This window comes from Coenobita brevimanus, chromosome 82, assembly GCF_032717465.1.
Source record: "Coenobita brevimanus isolate Jiangsu-jjx chromosome 82, ASM3271746v2, whole genome shotgun sequence".
NCBI classification, from domain to species: Eukaryota; Metazoa; Arthropoda; class Malacostraca; order Decapoda; family Coenobitidae; genus Coenobita; species Coenobita brevimanus.
This window is the reverse complement of record NC_137035.1, coordinates 4,249,999-4,259,507: the sequence shown is the minus strand read 5'-3', so window position 1 is coordinate 4,259,507 and position 9,509 is coordinate 4,249,999. Positions and strand designations below refer to the sequence as shown.

Here is a 9,509-nt window from a genome sequence, read left to right as displayed (position 1 = left end):
ATATCAGCTGATTTTGTTGTGGGTCCATTTAACTTTCCTACAATTCTAAGCATATTATACTTTTGGTAAAACTAATATATATCGTGTGTGTGCTCATACATTTGTCAAGAAGCGACCAGTTTTATAAGTATAAATGAGTTGATGGTTCATTAGATAGGTTTTATATTTAATATTGTGAACATAACTTGCTTTTTGTTGTTACTGATTTTTATTTTATATATAAAGAACAACACTACCTTCAGTTTTTAGGGTAAATTCGACTGATTTTAGGGGTTATTTGTGTTACTGTAGGCATAATTCTCTTGAAGCAAATTCCATTTTTTCAGACATTACCCCCAAAACCAATCACCTCCTGCTAGGGACTCCTTTAGGTTTAATAAAATCATTAGGTAATAGCAAGGTGTGATAAAAAGGATGCCATCACAGTGAAGGAGCCTGATAACTTGATGCCCTCAGATGCATATTAAAAGTGAATTAGTTGTAATATTTTCAGCTTGGGTAACCATGGATGTGCGTATACCAGTTGGGTATAATTTTCAGGTTGAAGAGACACAACTATAGGTGTATGTGAAGCTGTTTAGTCATTTTCAGTTGATGCAGACTTACCTAACCATTGGTATCTTGAAATTACTTAGTCATGTTATTTTCAGTTTAAACACACTAATACACATGGTGCTGATATAAGGTATGTGGATAAATCAACCACTTTATTTTCAGATTAAAGTGACAACTATGGGTGTAAAACGTGGAAGGAGTGATGATTCTCAAGTTGCTGATGTAATGACAGACATCCAGCAACAACTCCGACTCAACCTTAAACTCTGGGGCGCAACCAACGAGGCTGGTAGGTGGCATGCACAAGTTGATCTTGACCCAAAACCATTCTGGCTCTAAGTCATGTGGGTGCAATAACTAAACTGAAACTTAACCATTTAATCACTAGTCTGGCCGAGATTTGATCCCTGGCCCACACGCTCCAAATACGCCCACGTTACCACTGACCCAAACAGAGGATCTCCCTTTTGCAACGGGCAGTGTGAGGATTTATAGACCCCATTACACTGGTTAGGTTAGATTTGGTTAGCTAGGGCAGACAGGTCAGGTTAGATAAGTTACATTAAGTTGAAAAGACTTTTTAAGGTTAGAATTTTGTTAAAGCTTTTTTCATAACCCCACCATAATATTCAACCACAGTATACTTGACTGAAATTCTCATAACCACACTATGTTCCATGATACTGGTCTTGAATGAGGTATCCGTAGCATATCACGAGGTGGACACTACATTATTCGTCCTTTTTATCCTTGTCTTAATCTAATGGTCGTCACATTTGTATATTGGCTGCGTAACATGAAACAATCAACCTATTGCAGTTGTCTGCTTTTTTGCTGCCTACTTCTTTCGTAGCCTGTATCATTCTTTTTCTGTGCCTGTCCTCCTCTCTTCTTATTTCTCCCATCTTTCCTGTCACTTCTTATTGCTTTTCTTTCCTTTACAGGTGGCTTTACGTTGAGTGACAAGCCTAATGGTTTCCTGTAAGCCAAGAAACCATTTACAACGCTGGGTGGTAACCATATAACCAAACCATACGTGCTCCCTACGTGTCAACAAGTGGGTTGGTGGAGGGTTAGTGCCCCTCCCTGTAAAACAACTAACTCAAAGTCAAATGGCCACCCCTTATGGGATTATGGCGTCTGGCAGTAGATAGATAGATAGATGTATGTACTTTTGTCAGGAGACAAATTTCCTGCCTTTTATAGTTCTAACATTTGAATCTGGCCCACTGCAATTATCCCCATATATTACTAATTTCTTATTCCTTTCAGAGGAGAAACTTCTTGCCCTGTACAGTTCGGAGGGTCGTCACTTGGAGGACTTAATGACCCGAACCCTAACCCTAGGGGAGAGTAACTCGGCCCTGATACTGGCTCCAAGGGGTACTGGGAAGTCCACGGTGTGTACCCAGGGATCGCGCTACTGATTCCCAACGTCACAATTTGTGATACAAAATAATTTTTGGCGATAGTTTTTAGAGACTTTGCGATATTTTAAAAGTTAAAGATGAAATCTGCCAGAGTACGCTAAAACCTGAAGTAGAAAATAATACGGTACAGTATATACTGTATAATGCAGTATAATATAAAATGAAAACAGAAAAAGTTTATTATTCGAATATAGTTACACAACTAATGTATGTAGTTATGTAAAATACAGTACAGGTAATTGGAAATCAAAAAATTGATTTGTCACATGGGTGTGGACTCTTGAAAAAATTGGGTACAGCTTTTTTGGGACCAGGGCTAACCTTGTGTGCCTTATTTTTTCTTTCTTTCTTTCTCTCTCTCTGTTTCGCTGGGTGGCAAGCATATAACCAAATGATATCTATCACTGTCTTAAATGTTAAGTTGTAACAATATATTAACACTAAAATATGTTATTAGTCACAAAGAGGTGCTGTGGAAAGGATGTATAGCCAGAGTACTGTATATTCTTATTGTGCCATTGAGCTAAGTGTCATTAACTGCAAAAGGATGAAAATCTGGGCCAAGTTTAAGTGAAGGAGTTACAACTTGTGTTTCTTTCATCTGCAGTTAGTGAATGTCATCCTTGAAAGACTAGAGAAGGAGGGTATACTTGGGGATGGGTTTGTGGTGACTTTCAAGGCTACCACATTAAAATTGTTTTTAAAAGCTAAGAAAAAAATGGTAACTAACTTGTGTCTCTTCCACCTGCAGCTGGTGAATGTTGTGCTTGGAAAGTTAGGGAAGAAAGGTGTGCTAGGGGATGGATTTGTGGTGAGACTTTCAGGACTGCTGCAGACTGACGACCGCCAAGCACTGAAGGAAATAACTGCACAGCTCAGGCTCGAGTCTGCTGCTGCCAATAAGGTGTTTGGTTCATTTGCTGGTGAGCAGAGAAGTAGTAGCAAAAGAATTTATAAAGCCTTCTTTTTGTATATTTAAAAGATACTTATATATGTCATGTCACGCCAGTAATTTTCACACCACACATCGTCACACCCTAAACATCTGCTCAGTAATTACATTATGCATGCAGTATGTTACATATTTATGCGATATATAGTATACCTGTATTAACATCAAAGCAGGGGCATAGCCAAGATTATAACAATGGGGTGGTCAAGTTTGTGGCCAAGCCTAATTATGGGGTGACCCAAGGAGAACTGCAGGGAAGTTGAAGGATCTTCCTCTTGAAATTTGGAGTGACCAATGGGATGGCCAGGCATACATCAGGGGTGGCTATTACCACCTTGGCCCCCTCTCTGGCTACACCTTTGCTGATAGTATACACATTAGCTAACTACTGTACTGGGTATTGTACAACTGAGACTCACAGATCGACAGTATATACACTTACCTCTTATTGCTCTTCAGAGAACCTGGCCTTCTTACTGGAGTCTCTGCGGAGTGGAAGTAAGGAGAAATCCAAGCCGGTTATCTTCCTGTTGGATGAGTTTGACCTCTTCTGCCACCATCGCAACCAAACACTGCTCTATAATCTCTTTGATGTGGCGCAGTCTGCTCAGGTGAAGGATTGATTGACTTATTGATTGATTGAAAGTACATACAATTTTAACACTAACATGGCCTACAGCTGCCTTCAGTCCATCTTGAATGCCTTGTTATAACAGTGGATTAATACTAAAATATGATGCTAATCACAAAGAAGTGCAGTGGAATGAATGTAGAGTTGTAGCATTGTCTCTTTCTGCCACTGAGCTATGTGAATGAACCATAAAGGAACCAATATCTGGGCCAGGTAAGAGTAAAAGCAGTATAATCATCACAGCACAGCAAAATAGGTCACTGCCATCAAATAGCCATTCCAGAATAATACTAACACGTAATTGTTACCCAGCAATTAAAATACAGTAGGATAAAGTTTGCTAAGAATACATTAGGTGATGGATGGTGAGAGATTATTGGAACTGTGATTTCATGACTGTTGTTGATAGTACAGCATATCAAGTGTGACTGATGTACAAACTTTGTGTTAGTACTGTACATTGAATATTTTCCTAGGAATATTATTGCCTTCCCCAGTCCCTTCCTTGAATGAAAGCATCCTTGTCTGGCATTAATAGTAAAGTGAACCAAAAGGAGCTAATGATTTTTTTTTTCTTGATGCTGCTAGAAAGAAAACTAACCAAACTCTCCAAAAAATTGTGTCAGTTAGGATGTGATTGATGTACAAATATGCCAGTAGTTTGGTGTACCTATATACTTCATTTAACATTGTGTGTGTGTGTGTGTGTGTGTGTGTGTGTGTGTGTGTGTGTGTGTGTGTGTGCGTGCGTGCGTGCGTGTGTGTGTGTGTGTGTACAGTACTTCTGTTGTTAAAATCCAAAAAAATTTAACAGTAATATTTGGTCTTCAGTAACCTCACCCAATCTTAAGTTGAGAAAATAGTTAAAATGATAATGATGATGTATGATATTTTGTCTTAAGAAGTCTCAGCCCATCCTTTGTAGAAAAATACATTCACAATGATGATGATATAGGCTACAGTACTTTAATTAATTTGTATGTTCTACTCTCCAGGCACCAATTTGTGTGTTAGGCCTCACCTGTAGGCTGGATGTGATTGAACTCCTGGAGAAGCGCGTGAAGAGCCGCTTCTCCCACCGACAGATCCACCTCTTCCCTCCTGATGCCTTCGACCCTCACTATATCAACACATTTAAGGACCTTTTAACACTACCAAACTCATTTACACATAAGGTAGGTAGAGATGGGTGGGTGGAGTGAACAGGTACGCAAGAGATTGGGGGTGCGAGTTGGAGAGAGGACATCCTGTTGGCAGGGATGGAGATTATTAATTTGTGGCCACCTCATGTGGGATTAATGTATCTTGTGATCAATAAAGAGATGACTTTTTTGTGTCGGAAAGTGTTTGAAGTAATCTGAGATGGTTTGGCCATGTAGGGAGAATGGAGAAAGAGATTGTCTAAGAGTGTATGTGAGGTGGAGGGGGGGGGGAGGGAAACAAGGCTAAAGCACAAGTTTATATTGGTGTTCTGTCCAGGAGAGTGCGAGGAAGTGGAACACACATGTGGCGGAGTTGGCAGAGGACATGGAAGTGAGGCGGGTACTAAAGAGACTACACACCACCACCAAAGATGTCAGAGCACTCAAGACTATGCTGGTGAGCACATTATGTTACATTTTCTCTCTTATTTTTCTTAATTTTTTTTTTCTTTTTTAATATATAATGGCACACTACTGCTTATGCAGTTTTATTATTATCAATGGGTCCAATATTTATGTTTTAATTACTTATATTCAGCTATTTACTTTACCAGTTACTGCACATTGCCATGGAGGAAATCATGATAATGAAGATTTTAATGGTGGATCTGATATTTTACTCCCACTTTTAGTTTCCAGGCACCAATTTAATTTACTATTTACTGAATACTACAGCAAAAGAGTTCAGAGCATTCAAGACTTTACTGGTGAGTCTGATACAGTTACTATTCTATGCTTAACACTGTAGGTTTGCTCCTAAAAGCTACTATGTCGGGTGAATTTAATGGAGGAAGGGTTTTGTTCAAGAATTCTATGTCTTTTTATTTTCTGCCAAAGCCAGGTCTTCCATTTGTACCTGTTGTAAGCCAACTGTTTCTCTTTTCCCTGCTGCAGTTGTTGTGTGTGTGTGAGCTGGGGGAGGGGCAGGAGAAAGTGACTGCCGAGATGCTGACGCATGTCCACGCTCACGTTTCTGCAGATGCCAAGAGAAACATCATTCAGGGTTTATCTGTTCTTCAGCTCTCGTTGGTGTGTTACTCATCATTGCCCATGCTATGCTCTCCTTACTTCTACTATGCCTAAAATTACTGTTTCTCCAAATTAAATACCGAGCTGTAACAAGAGATTAACTCCTAAAGGCCAGGTCTTGTGGGATAGAAATGCAGAATCCTGTCATAACTAGTAATTACTGCCTTGCTTTTTTTTTATTGATCTTGGAAACTGTTTATGCATTCTAAATATATTTGGTACCAGAAGAAAGTACTAACATTTAGCTTCAGGGCATCTTTGAATTGTTTTTGATGTTATATGAAAGGAACTAGGACAAATTGAACCCTTTCTTTGTTTTAAATCCTACCCCAGTCCATCCCATAGGTGTGAATTGGGGTTAGAATGATGATGATGATGATAATGATGAAGGTGACAAGTAGGTTTTATTTTTTTTATAACACCTATTTTCTTCCCTCTTATTAGATGATTGCCATGAGCCATCTGACAAGTATTTATGAGGGTGAACCTTTCAACTTTGAGATGGTGCTTCATGAGTATCTAAAATTTACACGACGTCATGCCCACTCTCGGCCACTCCCTCGCCCAGTGGTCTTCAAAGCCTTTGACCAGCTTAAGGTGAGTGGACAAGCAGCAAGATAAAATTAAGACAAAGAAAGTGCCGTAATTAGTTATGAGAAGTAACCAAAGCAAGATAAAATCTAATTAAGAAGGATAAAGTGATAAGTTCAGGGAAATGATCAGAGCTCCTCATAGCTGTTATGTGTTAGGAAACTGTATTGTTTACTTGTACAGTATATTGTAATGCCTGTTCAAGGAGTCTGACCTAAGTCAAATAAAATTTTTAGATGCCAAGAATAGAAGGAAATTAATGTCTGTAGGCTCAGTGAGTTAATAATAAATAAACTGATGTTCATGTGAAATGCATATAAAAGGAAGGGGGAGGGGGAAACCAAGCATGAGATGGAGGGATGGAGTGGAATGATATATGAGGGAGGAGAATGGGAGTTGGAGGTGGGGTAGAAAAAAAAAAAAAAAAGTGCAGGTTAGGGCTGTGAAGTAGAATCAGGATTTCGGGCCATGAGTGGTAAATGAATGAGAGTATGGCCTATTTCACCGGGCATGCTGCTGACTAGTTCTCCTTTGATTTTGTTCTCCATTTCCTTGCCTTATGAACTCTACGCCACCCCATTCTTAGGGGGAAAGAAGTCAGGATGTTGATTTTGATGGTGATGGTGATAGTGGTGGAAATGGTGATCATGAAGATGACGATGATGATACTGTGCTTCCACCTCTCCCATACAGACCTTGGAGCTGATACGAGGAGTGGACAGCAGCCGAGGAGTGCAGAGGGAATATTGTCTGTACCACCTCATGATCTCCCCCACTCACCTCACCTTGGCCCTCTCATCTATCCCAGACCTGCCCACTGACCTACAACACTGGGCTTCCTCACCTCTTGCATCATGAGTCAAGGGGGAGAGAAGGGCTGAATTGTGATGTGTGAAAGGGACCAAGATGCCGCACTGTTTTTCTTAATATCATAAATCTGTAGTCTTTATTTCTTTACTGTACAGTATGTTATTTTAATTACTGCATTGTACAGACATTTTCATTTTATCAGTAAAGACAATTATTCTATGTAAAGTAATTAAATGATAGATAAATAAGAGAGATAAGGGGCAGTAAATGGTTGGTTATCAGCAAACCTGGGAGGTACTGCCATAAGAGTGAGGTGTGGCTGCAGGCTTGGTAACAAGCTACATCATTCTGCTTAGGCAAGAAGCCCAGCCACAAATAAAGGAACAAAGTCCAAGCTGCGACCCATACATCATTATAGATTGTAATATCCATTGTAGATTTTTTTTTTCCTCAGCAGTTTCCAGCAACTGCTAGGAAGTAATTAGTTGGTTTTGGCACTTGGTTTAGTTTGCAGTCCATAGAAAACATTACCTGTACCATGGCCAACCTCAATATGGGGATTCCTCAAGAGAAAGCATGTGATATGATTTTATCTGATAATTATGATGAAAGATGGTCATTGATAATAAATAAACTTTGCATTGACGAGTGGATATTAGAACCTTGATTCACTATCACTTTAATGTTCATTCATTCATTCATCATCATTATCCCGTCCTTTTTAAGCCCAAAAGGAGCATAGGAGCCTGGGGCTAGGCTACTCAGTCCTGACATTTAAGGCTGGGGTGACCAGCCTCTCTTGCCCCTCAGTGGCTTTTTGTGAGCAATAAACTTCAGCAATCTCTTGGATATATATATATATTTTATTTATATATATATATATATATATATATATATATATATATATATATATATATATATATATATATATATATATATATATATATATATATATATATTTTTGTCCAACTGGGCATAGGCTTCACAGCCTGCTATCAAGACCCAGCAGTCCTCCTACATACATGTCACCACTTCGGCACTAACACCCACCGTCCATATTGAGTACATGCTAGGGCTGTCTCATACAGGACTGCTGTATTGGTATTAGCGGGGGTATTTTTATGACATGTCGGCGGGTCTTCTGGTAGGTCAGTAAAGCCTGATTTTAATGAAATTCAAATCCTTAAACTATTTGCTGCCCCAGCGGGGATTTGAACCTGGGTCCATTAGGACTGCAGGCCAACTCTTTACCAATTGAGCCACCGCCTCCCCCTAACAGCCTCAGTCCAGTTGTAGTGTCTTAACCCACTAAATTTCCAGGTGTCATTTGGTTATATGGTTACCACCCAGCATAGTAAATGGTTTCTTGGTTTATAAGAAATCATTTGGCTTGTCACTCAGTGTAGATTTACCTGACGGCAGCACTACAACGAATGAGTGGATGGTGGGCGCCCCCACCTACCACAAACCATTTGGTTTGGAAGTTTATACTGCATTGCCATCCATCAACCATCCAACCCAGTATTTCCCCATCAGGAAAAGCTCCAGCAACACACCACCAGTAAGCCATTTCCTAATCAGGAGTCTGGGGGTAGGCTACTCAGTCCAGTCACTGAAGGTGAGAGTGACCGGTTGCCTGTCCCTGATCGGCATTATGTGAATAGTAACAACAACCACATCTTTGGCAGCCAGAACCCTTGCCCGACTTTGAAGACGAGACAAGTACCACAAGGGGGCACTGGATCTCTGTGTGGTGTATGTACTGTACTATACCTGTAGGACAACCTTCAGAACAAACTGCTTTCCTGTGACTGACAGGTCTGCTCAGCTGGGCAGACTGGGGTTAACCAACAACAACTGGGGTTTAGATGATGTTACAATAGAGGTATTCATAACTCTTATACAATGTGATCATGTTGTATTTTTCAAGTAGACAAACACAGGTAGAAAATATACAGAGGAGGGGGTAAAAAAATTTGCCTAAAACTGCCTCCTATTATATTCTAGCACACTGGGGCATAACAAGTAAACAAGCTATGAAAATGGAAATGGCATTAAGTAGGACAATTATTAAAATAAAGCATACTTTACATAAAGAAGCGCAACATGGCAATTAAAAAACATAAAAACTATATATCTTGCTGAGTGTAAACATAACATATTGTAAAGCTGCTCTCAGAAAGCAGTCATTGTACTATGGAACTAATTTACTTCCTTTCTTCCCTTTGGTGGATATTGACAGATCTCTTTGGCACTGTATACAGTACAAGATTGCCCAAGATGATTCTAGTGCATGAATCAACATAGAA

At 39.6% G+C, this 9,509-nt stretch overlaps 1 protein-coding gene across 1 annotated transcript; it reads left to right on the top strand.

The window, feature by feature from the left end:
* Positions 1 to 7,280, top strand: Orc4 (origin recognition complex subunit 4). Its single transcript, XM_080280056.1, has 10 exons — positions 1 to 18; positions 718 to 844; positions 1,828 to 1,955; positions 2,737 to 2,908; positions 3,397 to 3,548; positions 4,564 to 4,743; positions 5,048 to 5,167; positions 5,665 to 5,799; positions 6,244 to 6,396; positions 7,084 to 7,280. Exons 2-10 carry the CDS (start codon positions 733 to 735, stop codon positions 7,246 to 7,248), a joined length of 1,317 nt encoding a protein of 438 aa, XP_080136182.1. The 5' UTR covers positions 1 to 18; positions 718 to 732; the 3' UTR covers positions 7,249 to 7,280.
* The last annotated feature ends 2,229 nt before the right edge of the window (positions 7,281 to 9,509 follow it).

What these genes read in the sequence shown, in the direction of transcription:
- Orc4 (XM_080280056.1), top strand. Translation starts at nt 733, where the DNA reads ATGGGTGTAAAACGTGGAAGGAGTGATGATTCTCAAGTTGCTGATGTA. An exon ending in GGGCGCAACCAACGAGGCTG is followed by an intron (nt 845 to 1,827) that starts GTAGGTGGCATG and finishes TATTCCTTTCAG; the next exon opens with AGGAGAAACTTCTTGCCCTG. An exon ending in ATGTGGCGCAGTCTGCTCAG is followed by an intron (nt 3,549 to 4,563) that starts GTGAAGGATTGA and finishes TCTACTCTCCAG; the next exon opens with GCACCAATTTGTGTGTTAGG.